Here is a 22,530-nt window from a genome sequence, read left to right on the forward strand (position 1 = left end):
AGACCTCCGGGAACTGATGCAGAGCGAAAGGAGCAGAGCCAGAAGAACTCTATACACAGAGACTGATATACTGTGGTAAAATTGAATGTAATGGACTTCTGTACCAGCAACAATGCAATGACCCAGGACAATTCTGAGGGATTTATGGTAAAGATGCTACCCACATTCAGAGGAAGAACTGCAGGAGAGGAAACATATAAGAAAAACAACTGCTTGAACGTATGGGTCGGGGTGGACATGATTGAGGGTGTGGACTCAAAACTACCACACCAATGCAACTACCAACAATTTGGAAATTGGTCTTGATCAAGGACACATGACAAAACTAGTGGAAATGTACATCGGCCATGGGTGGGGGGAGTGCGGGGGAAGGAGGAGCATGAATCATGTAACCATGTTAAAAATGTATATTAATAAACGTTAAAAAAAAAAACAAACCGGAAAAAAAAAAAACCTTTAAATAAAAGTCTCTGGGGGCAACTGGGTAGCTCAGTGGATTGAGAGCCATGCCTAGAGATGGGAGGTCCTGGGTTCAAATCTGACCTCAGACATTTCCTAGCTGTGTGACCCTGGGTAAGTCACTTAACCCCCATTGCCTAGCCCTTACCACTCTTCTGCCTTGGAAACAATATACAGTTTTGATTCTAAGGTGGAAGGTAAAGGCTAATAAATAAATAAATAGACAAATAAATGTGTCTCTGTTAGAAAATTATACTATACTACATGAACAAAGTATCTTTAAACCAGTAAGGAGGGAAAATCTTCCCTTAGGTTCTGCGTAGTTGTTCTAGTTCTAGTTGTTCTGCCTAAATGACCCTGAGCAAGCCACTTAACCCATTGCCTGGCCCTTTCCCACTTTTCTACCTTAGAACCAATACACAGTACTGGTTCTAAGACAGAAAAGAGTTTAAAAAAAAGTATCATATTTTGCTCAGGCATTCCTCCACCCAACTTCTCTTTCAGCCCCATTTCCCCAACATCGCACCATTCCACCATCATCACTCAGAAAGGTTTTTAAAAATTACTTCCAGTCCAAGACCCCATGTCTTTCTCTCTTCTTGTTCACACTCACAATCAGACTTGGAATGTTGTCCTACTTCAATGCTGAGTAAGCACAAGGTTGTTGGAACATGGCACTCTGGCTCTCACCATTGTTTCAGATAGTAATTTCTCAAGGCCTCACTTTCCTCTACCAGAAAAGGAAGGCTTGGCCTAGATAATGTCCAAAAGATGGCTCTAATATTCTATGACTGGGAGTCAGTGCTTCATGGTTATAGTGTTACAGGGGAAGGGAGGGAAAAGTACTTATTAAGCACCTACTACATATAAAAACTGTGCTAAGGGGCAGATAGGTAGCACCGTGGATAGGGAGAGCAGGGCCTAGAGATGGGAGATCCTGGGTTCAAATCTGGCCTCAGATGCTTCCTAGTTGTGTGACCTTGAGCAAGTCACTTAACCTCCCCATTGCCTAGCCCTTATCACTCTTCTGCCTTAGAACTAATATACTTAGTATCAATTCTGAGATAGAAGGTATGAGTTTGGAGGAAAAAAAGAAAAAAACTGTGTTAAGCAATTTACAAATATTATCTCACTTAGTCCTCAAAGCAATCCCGACAGATAGGTGCTATTATGAACTCCAATTTACAACTGAGAAAACTGAGGTAGGTAGAGCTTAACTGACTTGTTCAGAGTCGCACAGCTAGCATATAAGGACAAATTTGAACAGAGATCTTCCTGACTCTATGACTCCTGACACAGCTTACTAACCACAGCAGCACCTATGAACATGCTACTAATATGAACCATCTATTTTTAAAATTGTGACCAGCAGGATCCTAAGGAACTTTCTTTAAGGGGTATACCAAAATAAATTAACAACATGTAGTTCAGTAAAAGTACATGCTTTGTAGAAGACAACTTTAGTTAGACTGAGAAGTTAATCAATAAAAATTTATTAAACATCTACTGTATGCCAGGAATTGTGGTAAGTGCTGAAGATACCAAAAACAAAAAAACAAAAAAAAAAAAAAAAAAAAAAAAAAAAAAAACATAAGTCAGATCCCCTGCCCTCAAGAAGCTCCCAATCAAGTTAGAGAGACAATCTACAAACTAGGTGACAGGTTAAAGAAGATGAGATTGTGGCAGAAGTTTGGAGGCCCAGGCGAGAAGGGAGAGCATTCTAAGGATAGGGAGACACTGAGTGAAAAAGACAGAGGACCCTTATTTGTGGACCAGCAAAAGAAGCCATTGTCATTGGAATGCAGAGCTCATAGACAGAGGAAGGTAGGATAGGGCCAGGTTATAAGGGCTTTGAACATCAAACAGAAGATGACTGGAGGCAAAACTAACAGCCCTTGATGCAAAATTGGATTGGGGAGTGGAGAGGATGGGGTAGGGATGGTTTCCAGCTGGAGGATGAGGAGAGTGGGGGGCTGGAAGAATAACTCAATGTCAGACATGCTGAATTTAAGATGTCTATGCCACACAGAAATAGCCAACATCTTCCCAAGTTCAAATCTAGCTTCAGACACTAGCTATGTGATGCAGGGCAAGTCACGTAGCCCCGTTTGTCTCAGTTTCCTCATCTATACAATGAGCTAGAGAAAGAAATAGAAAACCACTCCAGTCTCTTTGCCAAGAAAACCCCAAATCAGGTCACAAAGAGTCGGATACAACAGAAAACAACTAAACAACAACATGGCACATCTAGTTTGAGATGTCCAACAGGAAGTTGGAGACAGAGGACTAGAGGTCAGATCATCATTAGCATAAAGACAATAATGGAATCCAAATGAGCTGATGGGATCTCTAAGTAAATAGCATACAGGGAAGGAGAAGAAGGGCCAGGGCAGAAAGAACCCTGGTTCAGGTAAAGTTGACAGTACCAGCCACTAAGTAGTCATTACTTCTCCATCCATTAGGTTTACAATGAAAGCATCAGCAATCTGTTTCCGCTACCTTCATAGTCACTGGAACAAACTGTTCTCATCAGCCCATTCTACCAAGAGAAATCTTCCCATGCCTGAGGCAGACATTCCCCTAATTCCAGCAGGGCTGAGACACAAGGCTATCAGGGCTTAGAGCCATAGGGGATAGTTGAGTGCTAGATAGACCCCAAAGGTAGATGAACAACTCTGATGAGCAAAGCCCTCACACCAAAGGGGCTAGTCCTCCTTGAACAGCGAAATTCTCTGCATTATATTTAAGGCTAAAAGGAGTCCTTAGAGATATATACCCCAACCTCAATTTACAGATGAGGACTTTGAGACCAAGTAAGCCTTAAGGGTTTAGCTGAAGAGGTCAGTGAGTTAATAAGTGGAAGAACCAAGACTAAAAGTGAGGTCTTCTTGTACAACAAGTTTTTTTTCAATGGAGATCTCTGCTTGCTATAAGAAAAAGTGAACAAAATAAATAAAATCAAAGAATAATTCACAGGACAAACTACCTACCCTATCCAAAAAGTCAATGTTAGGCTTTCTCCATACTGCAATTCTTCAATCGTAGTATAGAAGACAGAAAATTACAAATTCCTAAGGTAAATTTACCTTCTTTGAATTTCCAATTCTTCTTGTGATGGACCATTCTGCACTTGGGAAGGCAGTTGTGAATTTTGTCTAGGCAATGTAGGACCTATGAAAGTGAAAAACAAGATTATAAGTGAGTATTACTTTTAGATTAAAGTAGATAAACTATTTAAAAAAACAGAAAAATAATGCAAAATCATCACAAATATTTTACAAATATATCTTCCTTTTGTAGCAAAACAAAACATAAGCTTCGTAACACACAGCAAATGAAAGAAGACTGCAACAAAATACTGTCATTACTTCCAGAAGACTTACTTGAAACAAATGGGAAAAACTTCAGTAATAAGGAAAAAATAAAAATTTATACATGAAGAGCATAAGAGTAAAAAAAGTATTCAATGAGAATCTGAAGAGGCACCTGAACTTGACATTCTTTTAAGACAATGAAGAAACATTATCTTTGAAGTAATTATTCATGGTTGAAGGGAGAGGGGGAAGGGATGAGAAGGGTGTAAAGAGACTCAAAAGGAAGAATTAGAATTGTAAACTCACCTAAATAGAACACTGGAAATGAAAAACAGGAGAGAAAGAGCATGAGAACCTTGTTACTATACTGATTTATGATGTTACTGCAAATTTAAGGCATATTATAAATCTTTTGGCCAACTGAAAAATGTCTTTTTTGTTTAATGGTCAGCATTTCTGGAATTGAATAAAACAGATACTAAATTTAATCTTTAAAATTAGCTTGGCTATCTAAGTTTTTCAAAAACTTATTGTGTACAAAGCAACTTCCATGCTACCAATAAGCTTTTTTATAGTTCCATGGCTATGACCGTTTACTCTTAATGCTCTAAGTCAATCATCATTATTATTGGGGCAGTTTCTGCTGCAAACTGAAACTGCTCCCCAAATTAGTAACAATAATACCAGTAAGATAAATTTAATGTTTTTAAGGATGAAATTAACAAATATTGGAACTATTCCTACAACATCATATTTTAGGAAACAAAACATTTTAACCTTAAAACTCGGCCTATTAAAAAAATATTAGCCACCTTCTATTCTTGAATATGTGCATGTCAAAACTTGCCGAAAGGGTAACATATTCACCAATAGAGTAAGATGTTGACCAATTAAGGCATTTTTGAGATTTTTTGAAAAACCACTAGACTACTAAAGTTCAAGGATTAAATGTCTAGATAATACCTAAGCTTTAGATTTCATATTTGGAAATATAGTTAACAGATCCAGCAATAAAGGATCAAGATTATTTACCAGAATTCTATTTTTCACCTCATACAATGCAATTTCAGTAATTATTTGCTATGAAATATGCATTTAAATTTCCAAAAGTAATCCATTTCGAACATTCAAATAAAGGATATTTAAACTCTACGACTTTCACCTAAGCAGCATACTATAAATAGCTGAGCGATTTTGCAGGTTGGAGTGTGTATCATTCAGATACAGTAGAAGCATCTTAAAATATACTGAATTATACACACAAAAACTAATGAAAATATGAATATAGTCTGTTACTATCATATTAATATCTTGTATTAGTTCACCACTTTGGGGAAAGAATGAGTAGAGCAGGTGCTTATCAGTTTTCATAGAAAAGCAGATGCATTAAGCTTAAGTAACTGACATCATCACCATGATTAATTTATTTCCAAGAATGTCTAATAACAATTTTTATTTAGTGTAAATTAAATATGAAAATTCATACCATTATGAGTTATACATAGTTGTCTTTTATAGGTTAAAATACTTTGGGGTAGTATTTATTTACAATACCTAGTATCTAAAATTTTTAAAGCAAAACCATTTATTAGTCCATCAGAAAGATTTTTTTTCCCAAGTAGTCAGGCTTTCTGATATTTTGGCAATTGAGGTTCATATACAATATAAGGAAGAAATTTTGCTCCAATTTCAAAGTTCATGACATGTACAAAATACAAAGATAAGATGCAATCTTTTTAAGTAATACAAATTATAGAAAGTTTTTTTTTTGTTCTGTTTTGTTTTAAATTCATTGTCAGGTAGAACACTGGATTGGACCTGGGTCCTAGGCCTCTCTCATTACTTAAGTTATGTGACACTTCAGAAAGTTGTGATTCTGGGCTCAGTTTTCTTATTTGCAAAAAGTGTTGAAATAGATGATCTCTTAATTCTTTTTCTAGTTCCAAAATGCAGTAAAATTTGATGATTTTATCAAAATAATAGCAATTATCATATTTCCACAGCACTTTCAAGTTTAACAAAGTGCTTTTGTTTACTACACTCAGGCCTCACAGGTTACATGACTTATCCATGAGTACATAGAAGATTGCACTAGAATCCAGATCTCTGGTCTAAAATAAGGGTATTCTTACTATACCACATTATCAAGGTACATGGTAAAAAACTAAAGACAACTCAAAAAACTTTCTAAAAGTGAATACTAAACCCTAGTTAGTAATATAAGGATCTCAATATTTATCTGAGACTGCTATCATTTTAAGAACCTAGGTAACATTTTTGGTAAACTCACTTAAGATTGTGAAATTTTAGCTATGCCATTAAATAATGAAAAATTATTTAGCAATGGTGGTAATTGTAGTCTTTACAGATTACTTTAACATCATAATCTAAGAGCTTATTAAATTATCTATCAAAATAGCCCTACTATAGCAATTTGCTATCAACCTAAAATTATAATACTTATTATCTTTGAAATAAATAGATCAGCAAGACTGATATCATAATACTAATTCTTTGTGCCTGAAAACTTGAAAATACTGCAAAACTTCTTTTTATAAACATAGTTTCAATGAGTTTTGAGTTTTAGTGTTGAAAAATTCTGAGTCCTATAAATTTTAACAATCTTTTATAGTTTTCATTTAACTCCCCCTACATCCACAAATTGTCAAAACAATTGATATATCTAATGAAAATAAGTATCAAAAGCTCAATTAAGTTTTCTAACAAAAACAGGTTTATAAAGCAACCTAATATGCTTGAATCCTTATTTCCTTATTTCTTTCAGTCATGATCTGGTTTCTTTAGGCCTCCTCACACTAATAAATTAAAAAATATCAGGTCATTTGGTATCAGAAAAGCATTTCTGTAAAATAACAAAAAGGAAAAATTGGAAGACTGAAGATCTGTTACTAAACTTTTGTTTTCTTTCATTCATTCAACAGTTTAGGTATTCAGCAATAATTATACAGAATTCTTTTTAAAAGAGCAGAAACCAAATGCATGAACTTAAAAAACATTGTATGCAAAATGGTTGTGGAATAGGTCTGTGATTTGAGTACGATACACTGAGTGCCACCTGAAAAAAGAAAATGTGAATGAAAGGTGGGAGTTTGTGATTTAACCACTCCATTCCAAAGAAACATGCTCCTCCTGTGTTTCTACATCAGGACTGCCCTAAACTTTTATGTCTACAATGATCCACATTTCCTATATTGGAATCACATTATCAATTTACTTTGTTTGCTACTTATTTATTAAAACAATCCATTTTAAGGCAAAAGTAATAGACCAAGACGGAGGCTGCAAAGTCTGAATTCAATCTTATAATTTTTACTCATTTTCTTTTTGAGGGAGAAGCAAAAAGTAATAAGGTCTATCATACTTCAAGCATGACATCTTTGATTTAAAAAAAGCAAAACAGAGTAAAAACCACAGGAATGAAATTTAAGAAAAACAAAAAGAAAATATATTTTAATTGAGGAAAAGAAAAACTGAAATGAAAAATTATCTTTAGGTAAAATAATAGAAGAAATAACTTCTGATTCTACAGTGAAAATAAAGCAGACCTTTGTGAGTGATTTTATCTTTGATAAAAATTAATTATTATATTTTTAAAAGAAACCCTGAAGAGATGGGAATCATTTCAAAGTCCTTTAAAGATGATGAAAAGATTTTTTTTAAATAGCCCTCACAACTCTTTTCTAATCTGTTCTATGAGGTAATGATTTTTTCTCCATAAGTAGACTTCTTTAAATTAAAAAAAAAAAATTTCAAAGGCTTGTAGAGGTATAATATTAAAAAATCTACCATACTTATTTAAATCCTGTTCACTCCAAGTTTTAAAATTTAGGGGGAAATTCTACACTTAGTTTGTATTGGGTTTCTTTTTTTAAAGCTATCATACAATGGTTTTTTTTATTTTAAATCCTGAGTGCATGAAAAATTTTGTATATATTGTCTATTGTAATATAAACATCTGTATGTATTAAGGATTTAAAAGGAAGAATATATTGGGGGAAAATGTCAAAATAATTATCTTTTTCTTAACAAGATTATTTACTGGTTTAATAAAAAGTTATTATAGGTGTCTGCTCAAGTCAAAATATAGTTAAGGATCTGTATGCTTAATCATCATTACTTCTAAAATGGTCATTATAAAACTCCAATAAGGGAGACGAAAACTCCAGTAAGGAAAAGCAAAACAATGGCATCAAATCTCTTTAACCACAAGGAAAAGATAATTTGAACTTATTTCTTTATCTATCAACATATATTTTAAGAGGAAGCAATAATTATTATGTATCTAAAAATCTATCCTCTCATAATGGGATTTATAATAATGAAGGCAATTTTAAAGAACAAATTAGTGAGATCTGACAAAGGAAATTATGAGATAAAGAGAATATTGAAAGAGTATTCTTTGTTTTTAGTATTATATGAACTGTACCTTGTTCTACTGTTTTTACCTTCCCAAAGAATTCTGTTATAGACATTTAGCAGATACTAACCTATCCTGGCTGGTGATAGCTGAAGAGAATACACAGTAGAGGGCTACCAAAAGCTTACTATTCTTTTACCAAAGCAACTGATTTTCGTGATTATTAAGTGGAGAACCTATTAATTATACTAATGTGGTACTCTTCCCATAATGCATTTTGGCCACATCAGGTCTCCTTCAAATGGATGGCAATGTCAGTAGTTGAATTCATTACAGAAAATTTCATTTGAATATTTTTGTCTTTTAATTGTCAAGTTGACAAAAAATTCTTTCATTAACATTACATATCTGTTTCCATTAATCTAGTTTTATTTTTTAGATACAAACCAATTAAAGTACTAAGCCATACAGTTAAAGAGAATATATTTTATTCATTTCAACATTCACTGTATTGCAAGTTGCTGTGATTTCATTGGTGTGGGTACTCCTTCCATTTACCTATTTTGAAATTTCTAAAAATTGACGGATTGTCTTTGGAGAGCTTCTGTGATTGGAGAAAAAAAAAAGGATGCCTATATAGACAAATCTGATGCTGAAACTATCTAAAATTAGCTAAGCCAGTCCTTAAGTGACATGAATACAAGTCTTCTGACTGGGTTTGAAGTCATTCTCACTTGATAGGCTCTGACAAAAGATATACACAATTGGCATAGCCAAGAAATTATTATCTCCACATCATATTATGGTAGTAATTAGATAAGACCTTAGTGGAGGATTTCAAACACACAAAAATTAAGCAAATAAAATTTTCTTTAAAAAAAGATGTTATTTAATCAGTGAGAGTACATACCTCACTGACAAATGTCACAATACCTCCATAGCTTAAAAGGTTTCATAAGTTCCTCTAGCCAAAAAAATTCAACACTCTTAGAAGCTAACTTAGCCGGTTGGCCACAACAAGAAACAAAAAATTCATCATCAGGCCACCACTCAAATCTTTCTTCTCTTCCCCTCCCCAACTTCACACTCAATTTGGCAAATTCTTCAACAAACCAAAGGTCATCTCCATTTCATGACATTTAGTAAGGAAGCTAATAAATGTTTTTTACTCTCAAAAAGAGGCCCTAAGTATTCATTTCATTGCTTAATTCAAATCAAACCCAAAAAGGGGTGTTGGTTTTTTCTTCACTTCACTACTAACTTCTTATAAAATGACTTTGCCTAGAAGTGAATTAATTAGTCTCTCTACAGGAAGTTAAGTTCTCTTAATTTAAAAAAGGGTTGGCCAATTTGCAAACAGTATTTTCTATTCATAGTCTTAATATGAAAGAAATAGTAATATACCAAAAATCAAAAAAATTTTCAAAGGAATCAATAATAGAGTGCTCTTAATACAGGCAAAAACATAGTGGTTTACAATTTAAGATGGAATATTCACATAAGGCTGGCTTCCTGAGACAACATGGATGACCTCTCTAGGGAAGAAAATCAGAAATATATGTCCTACGCTACTTAACCTTATAAATATTTTTTGCTTAGTTTGATGCTGATGATGGATAACCTAATTCAACCATCATATCTGTCATATTCTTAAAATCAGTAAACAATGCAAGTGATATCTGTATACTACAACAATTAAATACTAATGCTCTATTATAGTTTTTGTTTTGGAAGAATATGATATTTTCTTGCTTAACAGAGAAAAGCAAAAATATTCACAAACTTATAATTTTCCTTTATCCTTAATCTCCATCTAGTAAATGAACAATATTAATATTTAAAGTGATATGCTGATTATCTTGCATACAAAGCAGCATAAGTTGAAATATTCCAAAATAGTAATAGTAATGAATATAACCTTAAGTGAATTTATACTGCTAATATAAAATCTGTAGTATTTCTTTTTTCTTATTAAGTAATCAACTTTTTGAATTATTCTATACTCTAGAAACTGACAAATTAATGCTGCTTTTTTAGAGTTTGGAGTTTCAAAATATAGTACTTTAGAATAAAAGGGGGAATAAAGGAAAACAAAATGGAAAAGCCTAAGTAAAAACCAAAGACAGAATGACCAGCCTCTTACTTGGACGTTTGATTTTTTTCATACCTTGTCTTAGGGCATTAAAATGAAGTGGGATCATAGATATGTTCTCTAATAGCCTAAGTTTACACCTAAGTGACAATAACTTGAACTGCCTTTTTTTTTTTTTTTTTTTTTTGATAAAGCATACCCAGGACACCATCCTGTTGATATGAAACATTGTTTGTATTCCCTTCACAGTTATTCAATAACTGGAGATAATGAGATTTAAATTTAAAAAATTGTTTAAGAGGAGACAATTTTTAGGTCCCAATATTCCTTAAGAGTTGTAATCATTAAAAATTTCTACTGAAAAAAGATAATTTCTTTATAAACACAGCTTTAAAAAACAATTATTTATATAAGTCAAGAGTTGATTGTGGTCAAGATTTCCCAAAGAATGATTCTGTACCCCTCCCTAATGAGCAGGCTCAAAAGCTATCAAAGTAATATACATTTACAACACTGATCACAACATAAAAACAATAGCTTATAATAAATTCCAATTACCACAAATTAGACCACGGCCTAGGGTTAATAAGACTTATGAAAAGTGCAAGCAGTATGTACCACAGCTTGAAAAAAAATAATGTAAACGTAATATTGCTTACCACAGAAAATACATCGCAAATTAGTGCTGTCCTGGGTAGCAGTAACCTTGCTCTGGGCTGCAACAGACACCTTGGTGTTAGAAGCTTCAAAGGACAAAAGGGGCCATCTGTAAATGATTAGTCCAGGGACTTCATAGTAGACTAAAAGGTGGTTTTAAATGTTTAATGTGTATTTATACATATTTCTTAGTTATTCCTCTTTTCCCTATAAGTCTACTAAGAATTTGGTACTCTGTAAGATACATATATTTTTATGAACAACTATTTTTCCCTATCCACAATCTCATCTTTGGGAGGAAAAAAACCTTATAATAAAACCTATCAGATGGGACAGTAACATTCATTTCACCATTCTCATTGTACAAATAAGAGGACAATAGGCTTCTGGTTTCTAAGTTTAAAAAGAGATAGGAATCTAAGAGAGTTCAATTTATGATATGTACACTAAAAACTTGTGCCCTCTCTTCTGTTTAAGATAATTTTCACCTGAAAATACTGATGAGCAAAATATATTTTGAGAAGAAAATAAAAAATGTTTTTTTCTAATTTCTATTTCTCAAAAAGATTCCATTAAAATGAAAAGAACGTACAGCAATTAAGAAGTTCTGTAATATTAAAGTGACATAAATGGTAGCAACACATCATCTCTGAGGGTCCCATTCTGTTATTTTTCCCTTCCCCTCCAAACCATTTGTGTAAGTTGATCAATAAAAATATTTATGTCCCAAATAGAAAAAAAAATTATTGAAACCCTGAACATCCATTAAATAAATCTATGTGTGTTACCAAATACATTTAAATTATTGCACAGAATTTTAAAAAGGACAAGCATCACTGATTATATCCCAATTAAATACGAAATTTCGAAGGGCTCATCCAACTATATGCAACATTCAAAATTAAGTATGAAGAAAAGTAGGAGACGGGGGGGGAGGGGGAATATTTGTTTATATGTACATATATCTATATCTATCTCCTAATTCAATATGATCTGTAAAAGATTTAAAGTTCTTGGGAAATGTTCTCTGTTCTTATTTGTAGGAACCAAGAAACAACACTCAGTGAGTTAAAAATAAACTGGTTAAATATCACCAAAAAAAAGAATAACTTTTAAAGCAACAACTACCAAAATCAAAGCAGTTTTTTAAAAAAGATAAATGTGATACTTTAGAGTACAATTTGTACTGCCTCAAAATGTTGTTTCCTAAAAACAGAATGAAACCAACTTATATTTAGTAGAGGAGGGCAAATCTAAAAGTATTTAAATCATAAAGTAATACAAAAATATTGAAGAGATCTGGATCCTTTTTAGAAGATTTGAATTTAATATAGTAATATATCTGACATTCTTATTTTGAAAGAGATCCTATTAAATCATTTTAACATTCAAAACACAACATTCAGATTGAGGATGAAAAGCCAAATGTGTCAATATTACAAGGCTCTCAAATGTACAGTGATGACATTTACAATGATGTTACAAATAATATACATTATCACATAATAGGCAAAATTTCTGTCAAAGTAATTCTAAGATTAGCCTATGAGTATAGAAAAACTTATAGAGTAATTTCTTAATTAAAATTAAGAATCTGAATTTATTTTGCAAATACTGCTTGACAAAATTTTTTTAAAAAACTACTTTTATAGAGCTTGAATTAAATTAAACTAGACTAACGGCTCATGTTTTAGCCATCATTTTCTTAAACAATCTGCACATAAGGAAGCATTAAAAAAAAAAATAAACACTTACAAGGAAAACTTGAGAAATTATCCCGCTTGTGACAGCACAAAAACTGCCAAATCCTGTTACCAACCATAATGGCAAGGAAAGTTGCCAATTACCTCCTGAGAATTGTCAGAATGCAGGTAAGCCATGATTTCTCTTACGCAGTCTTACTGTTTTTAGACCAAAGAAGATCTGGATCCATATTACGATTTAAAACTTCTAAATAATATTCCTGCAATGAAGAGCTTAAGCTTTCTTTTCTAACAGAATTTTCACTTCATGTTTGCTGACAAGCAAAATATTGCTTACTACTCTGGTAAGGTTGACTGAATTCTTACTGCAGTTTGCATTTACCGAAAGATACTAAATTATTCATTTCATCATATGCATACGGATAACAGCATTTCCTGCTTAACATTCTTGATGCTATTAACTCTTTCTTCACTAGTTAAGATTAGAAATACAGAATTCTGTACAAGAAAAAAAGACATTAAAATATAACAAATTTCAACAGAATTCACCTTACATTAACATTTAGCCTGGGACAAATTTCTAGTCATTTGATGATACCTTTTAAACCAATCACAAATAGTAAAGGAGGGCAAAGAAAAAAAAAAATGTTTCAAATATTTCCTTACAATGCTAAGATCTGATGGTTCTATGCAACATAAATGAGCTGAAAAATACTGAAATGCTGTCAGAAGTAATTCAAGCTCTGTTAGAAGGTGACAGCAAAATAAATAAATCGTATTTGTTTGGCACTTTAATGTTTTTGAATCTCATTTGACTTTCACAAGACAAGGAAATTCTTTTATTCATTTTACAAATCAAGAAACTAAGTTTCAGAGTAGCTAAGTCATTTGCCAAAGGTTGCATGGATTGAGACAAGACTAGAACCCTAGTTTTCTAATGTTCATTCAGAATAAAAGATGCTGGTGTTATAGTGGCAATTTCGGGCCCTACCTTCAATTCAAGGGTTTCAGCAATTTCTCCCTCATATTTTGTGGATTACATCTCATATTGTTGACCACATACTCTCTATCTACATACTCTACCTACATACTTCTCGGTTTTTGCGACACAGCTCTCTCAGTCCTACTCCTACCTTCTTGACTACTCTTGCTCAGTTTTCTTTTGTTTGATCAACATCCATGTCTCACAACCTGTGCTAGGTGAATACCTAAACCTGTGCCCTCTTCTCTTTCTATACATTCTCTTTTGACAATATCATTTCTATAAGTTGAATTTATCATTTCCATGCAGGTGGAATCCTAATCTACAAATCTAGTACTAGTCACATATGTTAACACCTACTGATAGACAACTCCATCTAGATTTTCTGCCAGCATCTCAAATTCAACATGTTTGTTTTAACAAAGGAATGTTCAAAACAAGAATTTTATTCCTTCCCCACAGGCCTATTTTTTCTAATTTCCCTATTTCTTCTGAGGACACTACCATCTTTTCAATGATCCCGGTTTACAACCTCAAGATGATACCTGACTCTTGGCTTTCCTTCACATACCTCAATTCTATTGCCACCACATCTCTTGCAGTCCAACCTTTTATCCTCACTCATACAGCCATCTCCCAAATTTGGGCCTCAATCACTACTGCAATAGTCTTCTCATTAACTAACAGTTCTCTAAGATCTTCCACCATTTAAAATATTCCTAAAATGGGGGCAGCTTGGTTGGGGTCAGTGTCACTGTAACGATTTTAAAAAGATCAGTTAAAAGATATTAAGAATCTCTGATTTCATTAAGATTCTGGATATATAAATATATATACATATGTATGTACATACACACACACTATACAAATCTTAGTAGAAATTTTAGTTATATTTAGGTAGGCAAGGAAACGAGGATGTCAACTCACACTCATTTCCACTCTAAAACATATACCACTTTAAAATTTTAACACTAGGTAAAGAGCATATGAAAATATCTAGAAATCTAGCTTTCTACTCCAGGCAAATTCTGACTTAAAATCATCCTTTTAATTAAGAAGGATACCACAGAAAGACTCAATTCCAAAAACTATATGCTGCTGCTTTTTTTTTTACTCCTTTTTTCCTATTGCAATTTGTGTTTCAATCCCCAACAATCTGATTTAATTCCAATTCAACAAACATTTATTCAGTGTCTACTATGTACAAAAATGTGCTAAGTTCCTAGAACAAGCTAAGTGTGCAATACAGCATTGGGCCTGGAGTCCAGATGACCTAGTTCAAATCCTGCCTCAGTCACTTACTAGATATGTGATCCTAGGCAAGTTATCAAAACTCTAAGTTTCCTCATAAGTAAAAGGAAGATAATATAGCACCTACACCCTGTAAGGTTGTCATAAGGATAAAATGAGACATTCTGTGAAGCACTCTCCAAACCTTAATATGTTATACAAATGTACATTTTATTTAAATAATAATAATTACTGTTAGCATTAAGCACTGGGGATACAATGATTTGGGGTGGTAGGAGGGAGTGGATCAACAATGTCCCAACCTTAAAGATTAAAATCTAATAAGGAGATAGGAAATGTACATTAGTATGTTATAAGCTAGAAAGTGGCAAGTATGACAAGAACAAAGCTGAAATCTACAGATTAAAAAGTTTTTTAAGAAATATGATGTGAAGGGGGAAGCTGGGTAACTCAGTAGATTGAGAGCCAGGCCTAGGGAGGAGAGGTCCTCAGTTCAAATCTGGCCTCAGACACTTCCTAGAGCTGTGTGACCCTGGGCTAGTCACTTAACCCCCATTCCTAGCCCTTACCACTCTTCTGCCTTGGAACCAATATACAGTATTGATTCTAAGAGGGAAGGTAAGGATTTTTTAAAAAGGGGGAAACAAAAAAGAATTATGATGTGAGATAACTTTCAACCAGGGGAAATCAGAAAGTTTTATAGATTCAGTTTCATCTGACCTAGACTTTAAAGGACAAGGATCTTTATAGGCAGATGAGAGCAGGAGGTAGTGTGTCCTAGGTATGAAAGATGATTGACTTGACTAGAGAGGTAATGAAAAGCAAGATGAGATGGGCAATAGGTTCAGGAGTAGAGTGTAGAAAAGAAGAGGAATGGGATTAAATAATGCCAGGAAGGTAAGATGGTGCCAGTTTGTGAGTGCCTTAAATGCCAGAATGAGTTATCTTTTAACCCCAACACACAAAGGAACCAATGAAGCTATTCAATAGGGGAATGGTATAGTACACATTAGGAAAATAATGCTGGTAGCTGGGTGAAGGTGAAGCTAAAAGCTAAAGGCAAGGAAATTAGGTCTGAAGTAGAGATAATGAGGACCTAAACTAAGGTGATCGCTGTGAAGAAAAGGATATGAGTCAGTGTCACCCCCCCCCCCATTACTTCATAGTCTCCTTACTGCTATATGAGAGAATGAAAGTAAAAGTCTTATCTTTTTCTTGTCCACTCCAATGCCCATTAGCAGAAAAGGTTGAAAGAGGTTAGGGAGTAGGAAGGGAACACATCTGACTCCCATCTTAGAATTTTATCTATTTCCCTCCCATTTCAAGATTGCATCCTGAATATTGTCAACAACCGAGGCAGGAGAGAAATAAAAATAAGAAAAAGAAAATCCCAATCTACTGCCATCTCAGGACCTTAATTGTGCTTCTCTTCTTTCTTAGCCTCCATCCAAAACATTAAATTGGTAGCAGAAGTTAAGAAAGAAAAAGTGAAAGGAAAAAAATATATCAAGCCATCTTTCTTATTTAACTCGATAACCCATTTTTTTCTCTCTTCAAAGCTCTATTGACTTCTTTTACCCCCAATCAATCAGCTGAGAACTATGCCTCCAATTTCCCCTTAAAAATTTGAGGCTAAAAGAGAGTGCTTTTTTCCCCTTTCCCTCATCTCACACAAGCCTTCATTCTACAAAAGCCTTCTGCCTCTATCTCACACCTTCACACCAATCTAACAGGAAGAGGTGGATTTCCTCTTGTTAAGGCTAATCCTTCTACCTATACAAATGATCCCATTCAATCTCAGCTTCTCCAGTACTCCCTGGTCTTCTCCACTCTCATTCATCATCATTTCTTTTTAACCCTTACCTTAATATCAGTTCTAAAGAGTGGCAAAGGCTAAGCAACTGGGGTTAAGTGATTTATCTAGAGTCACACAGCTAGAATGTCTTAGTAGAGATTTCAACTGATGTCCTTCTGACTCTTGGCCTGGCACACTATCCACTGTGCTACCTAGCTGCCCTCTCTCATTAATCTTCAATCTCTTTTTCTACTGGCTATTTCCCTAACTGCTTGCAAATATGCCCATATCTTCCACATCCTCAAAAAACTCTCTTTATCTATTGTGCCATAGCAATTCTCTCTTTTGTGGCTTCCACTTTATTCCCTCTCACTCTCTTCTCAATTCTCTACACACCCTGGTTTTCTAACCAAATTATTCAATGGAAATTGCTCTCCAAAGCTGTCAATTCGAAAGGCCTTTCTGAACACTCTGTAGCCTCTGAGATTGTTAATTACCCTCTTTTTTTTTTTTTTTATGGTTTCCTTTCTAGGTCTACAAGACCACTGGACATTTCAAACTGGACACTCTAAAGACATGTCCAATAGGCACCTTAAAGTCTACAAGTTCAAAACTAAATTCTTTAGCTTTCCCACAAAACCTCTCCTCTTTTGAACTTCCTTTTACTGTAGAGGGTACAACCAATCTCTGATCCAAGCTAACAATCTTGATGTCATTCTTCCTGTCACACTCTCTCACACAATGCCCATATCCAAACAGTAGCCAAATCCTATCATTTTCACCTTACTAATACCTCTCATATGCTCCTCTTTAAACTCAGCCTCAGACATTTACTAGCTGTGATTCTAAACAAGCCACTCAAACTATTTGCCTTATGTTTTATATCTTTAAAATGAGGATAATAATAATACCTACCTCCCAGAGTTGTTGTGAGAATCAAATGGATAATTCTAAAGCTTACTTAGCACAGTGCCTAGCACAAAGCAAGTGCCACATAAATATTAGCTATTATCATCATCATCTTTCCCATTACTACCTCAAAGCCCACATAAACTGAAATCACAGAATTTCTCACTAATCCTTCCTGGCTTCTCTATTTTTGTTGAGAGCCATAATATTCTCTCAAGTCATTCAATCGCAAAACCTTTTCACCATTGTGGACTCCTCTATCTCTCTTCCCATTCTATATTCTATATCTTTTCAACTGTTACACCCTAAAAATTCAAGCTTAGAAGTCTCTTGAATCTGTAGGCGGCACACTGGATAGAATGCCAGCTCTTGAGTCAGGAAGAACTGAGTTCAAATCCAGCCTCAAGACACTTAGCAAAATGAGCTAGAGGAAAAAAAAAAAGGCAAACCAGTCCAGTATCTTTGCCAAGAAAACCATAATGGGATCATGAAGAGTTGGAGAAAACTAATCAACCAAAAGAAATTTTTTTCAATTACAGTATAAAAATAGTACTAAATGTTAACTAGACTGATGTGAAATCACAAATTATGCAGCCCTTTGCTTGGGGCAAAAGTAGAGAGAGAGAGACTACATTATATGGAATGCAAAGAGGCCTACCCCCCTTCATGATAGCAGAAAAGGAAGTAGAAAGAAATAATTAGTTATTACAACAAGGGCTCAGAGTACACTAAATCCTAGAAGCAGTCAGGAGCAAAGGAACACAAATTCTTTCACCCCAATTACTTTCCTGAAATAGATCTTTTCTTATTTCCTCCAATGAAAAGTACAGGTTTCTAGGAAGTAAAAGGGAAGTGGACAGAGGAAGACTTCCCATTATAAGACTTTATGATTTGACTTTAGTATAATTGTTATGACCCAAAACATTCTCCTCTGATGTGTCTGCTGATTCTTATAATTTTTTAAACAGCAAAGCTCATTCAGTACACATTTAGAGATAAAATATTATACAATACACTGACAAACTCATACTATATCATTCAAATAGTATAACGGCAATATCTCCTTAAAAAGGAATATGACCAGGATACAGGTCAATTTAACACACATTTATTAAAGACTTACTATGTGCAAAATACAAATAAACAAAAAAATCTTTGTCAGAGAGGTTACTAGGTTACTAGGTTACAAAAAGAAGGAGGAGTTGATGATAAAGAAGGAAAAGGATTCAAGAAAGGAAAATGAGATAAAGAAAACCAGGAAGAATTAAATGTTGTCTATATTGACACTATTCACCTTTAACTGGGCAGGGACAAATAAGAGAGTATACAGAGACATTTTATCACATACTACTTTTCTTCACATAATTTGAGAAATATTTTACAACACTGACAATAAAAAAAGAAAAGGAAGATCCGACTGAAGAAACTAATGTGAATATAAAGAGAATTCACTGACCAAAAAGAATGTAAAAGAATATATAAAATGAAATAGTAAAGTATGGTATGGCTTTATAAGAATATTGGAAGTGTGGAAAATTTGGAAAACAATATGGGAGAGATATGGTTTAGATCAACATCTCACACCCTACACCAAGATAAATTCAGAATGGGTGAATGACTTGAATATAAAGAGAGAAACTATAAATAAGTTAAGTGAACACAAAATAGTATATCTGTCAGATCTCTGGGAAAGGAAAGATTTTAAAACCAAGCAAGAATTAGAGAAAATTACAAAATGCAAATTAAATGGTTTTGATTATATTAAGCTAAAAAGCTTTTGTACAAACAAAAACAATGTAGTCAAAATCAGAACGGAAACAACAAATTGGGAAAAAATCTTTATAACAAAAAATTCTGACAGGGGTCTAATTACTCAAATATACAAGGAATTAAATCAATTGTATAAAAAAAAAAATCAAGCCATTCCCCAATTGATAAATGGGCAAGAGACATGAATAGGCAATTTTCAGGTAAAGAAATCAAAAGTATCAATAAGCACATGAGAAAGTGTTCCAAATCTCTAATAATTAGAGAAATGCAAATCAAAACAACTCTGAGGTATCACCTCACACCTAGCAGATTGGCTAAAATGAAAGAAGGGGAGAGTAATGAATGCTGGAGGGGATGTGGCAAAATTGGGACATTAATGCATTGCTGGTGGAGCTGTGAACTGATCCAGCCATTCTGGCTGGCAATTTGGAACCATGCTCAAAGGGCTATAAAAGAATGCCTGCCCTTTGATCCAGCCATACCATTGCTGGGTTTGTACCCCAAAGAGATCATAGATAAACAGACTTGTATGAAAATATTTATAGCTGCGCTTTTTGTGGTGGCAAAGAACTGGAAAAGGAGGGTATGTCCTTCAATTGGGGAATGGCTGAACAAATCGTGGTATATGCTGGTGATGGAATACTATTGTGCTAAAAGGAATAATAAACTGGAGGAATTCCATGTGAACTGGAAAGACCTCCAGGAACTGATGCAGAGCGAAAGGAGCAGAGCCAGAAGAACACTGTACACAGAGACTGATATACTGTGGTAAAATCGAATGTAATGGACTTCTGTACCAGCAGCAATGCAATGACCCAGGACAGCTCTGAGGGATTTATGGTAAAGACGCTACCCACATTCAGAGGAAGAACTGCAGGAGAGGAAACATATAAGAAAAACAACTGCTTGAACACATGGGTTGAGGCAGACATGATTGGGGATGTAGACTCGAAACTACCACACCAATGCAACTATCAACAATTTGGAAATAGGTTTTGATCAATGACACATGATAAAACCAGTAGAAATGTGCGTCGGCCATGGGTGGGGGGAGCGCGGGTGGGGGGGGAGGTGAAGGGGAAAATAGGAGCATGAATCATGTAACCATGTTAAAAATGATTATTAATAAATGTTTAAAAAATTTTAAAAGAAGAATGTTAGAAGTGCAAAAGCTGAGACTAATGAAGTCTAAAAGATAACTTAGCAGGTGTTTTTGTTTTTAGCTTTCTGGGAAAAGGAGGAAAACTACAAAGGAATTAGAGCACTGCTTAAGGTGGATATGATAATTGTAACTAACTAGAAAAAGAAGATAGAGCTGTTAACTCTTAAACTACTTTCTCTGATGAGAAAAATGATCTTTGATGGAAAGAAAGCAAAAATAGTTAATGTGGATTTGGTGCACAAAATAAGGTGATTGTAAGGGAACACCTACCTGCCCTAGATGAATCCAAGCCACCTGGCCCAGATAAACAACCCAGGTAACTAAAAGAATCAGTGGATATGATTGTTGAATCATTGTTAATGATCTTTGAATTACCTTAGAATTGGAGATGGGCATCTTATATTGGTCTAATTTTCAAAATAGTCAAGAGAATGAAGTCCAAAAACTACAGGCCAGTGGACTTAAATTTGATTCCTGGTAAAATTCTAAAACCTATTATTATTAAGGGAGAGTTAGGGATCATCTAGAAAAGGAAATACCAAATACAGACAGCATTGCTTCATCAAACAAGAAACACTTATTAAATGTCTGTCTACTCTGTGTAAGGCAAGTGTTGAGGATAGAAAAACAAAAATGAAGCAGTCCCTACTCTCAAGTAGCACATATTTGATAGAGACAAAATGTATATATAAATATGTACAAAATAAACTCAAGATGATAGAAATGGGAAACAACACCAATACCTAAGACAATGGGACAGGCCAATTAATAATTCATGTAGAAAAAACTTTGTTTCCTTTTCTGGCAAGATTATTGGACTAGCATATCAAAGAAAAATTCTACGATTATTGTTTTTACTTAAATCTTATCAAAGCTTTTGACAAAATTCCTCATGGTATCCTTGTGAAAAAGATGAAAAAAAATGAGGCTGAATAACAAGCCAATTAAGTGAATTGTGAACTGGTTCAAAAGTCAGACCTAAAGGATAGTCCTGAGTGTGAGAAATCTATACTTGGCCTTGTGATGTTTAACATTTTTTATCAAAGACTTAACATAAAGGCATAAAAAGAGAAACACAAAGGGGGGAGAGGGGGACAGGACGGAAATAGCCAACATATTGAATAAAAGAGCTATAATTCATTAAGATTTTGATGGGTTACAACATTAAACCAAGCCTAATTAGAAAAAATTTTGCTGAGTTAAATGTAGTCTTATACAAAGGTTAAAAGATTTATTTTATAAGAATAAAATGGCAATGTGGCTAGATAACAGCTCATCTGAAAAAGACATTTTTGTTACATGCTAAGATCAAGAGAAGCTGACAGTGAAACATGGTGGCCAAGAATGCTAATGTAAGCTTAGTCATCATTAAGAGTGGCATATTGTCCAAGATTAGGAAAGTGATAGTCTATATCCTATTATAGTCAGAACACAAGAAAAATATTGTTTATTGTAAAAACCCTAGTTCAAGAATTCACTACGTAAATAAATAGTTCATTACCTCTCACTCACTTGGTCTATTACAATAGCCAAATCAAGTCAAATTATCAACATTTTTATACAATCACATACACACAAAATTATTTTCAGAATACAGATAACTTCATGAGAAAAATCCTGATATTAAAGAATATTATTAGGAAACAGCTTTTTGAAAATGAGATTTTAGCTATGAAATAAAGGAAACCAAGAGATGAATATGAGGAGGCAGAAAATTCTAGGAATGAGACAATAGCCAATAAAAATTCCAAGAGTCTAGAAATGGGAAGTATATTATGCTGGGAATATCAAGAAGGCATGGAGGAGAGTAAGGTATAAGATGACTAGATATGTAAGAAGTGGAATGGTTTTTAGAAGCAATATATATTTGATCCTGAGGGTAATAGGCAGCCACTAAATGAGGTAGGATGTGATGACCCCCCACCCCCTTTCTTCCTGAGGAAAATATAGTCAGATGTGTGCTTTAGGAAGATCAATTGGACAGAAAAGCCAAAGATGAACTGAAATGAGGAGACTTAAAGCAACAAGACCAACCACCAGGCTAGGTGATGAGAGCCT

At 34.1% G+C, this 22,530-nt stretch overlaps 1 protein-coding gene across 1 annotated transcript in view; it reads right to left on the bottom strand.

Moving 5' to 3' along the window:
• ENAH (ENAH actin regulator) overlaps positions 1-22,530 on the bottom strand; it is a 186,883-nt gene that overhangs the window by 47,994 nt on the left and 116,359 nt on the right. The window contains exons 5-7 of the mRNA XM_044674971.1: positions 10,903-10,959; positions 4,080-4,091; positions 3,546-3,630 (exon numbers count right to left, since the gene is read on the bottom strand). Of these exons, the coding sequence (XP_044530906.1) occupies positions 3,546-3,630; positions 4,080-4,091; positions 10,903-10,959 (154 nt within the window). The remainder of the gene's footprint in view (positions 1-3,545; positions 3,631-4,079; positions 4,092-10,902; positions 10,960-22,530) is intronic.

The sequence above is a fragment of the Gracilinanus agilis genome, chromosome 4 (assembly GCF_016433145.1).
Source record: "Gracilinanus agilis isolate LMUSP501 chromosome 4, AgileGrace, whole genome shotgun sequence".
In the NCBI taxonomy this organism is placed as follows: domain Eukaryota; kingdom Metazoa; phylum Chordata; class Mammalia; order Didelphimorphia; family Didelphidae; genus Gracilinanus; species Gracilinanus agilis.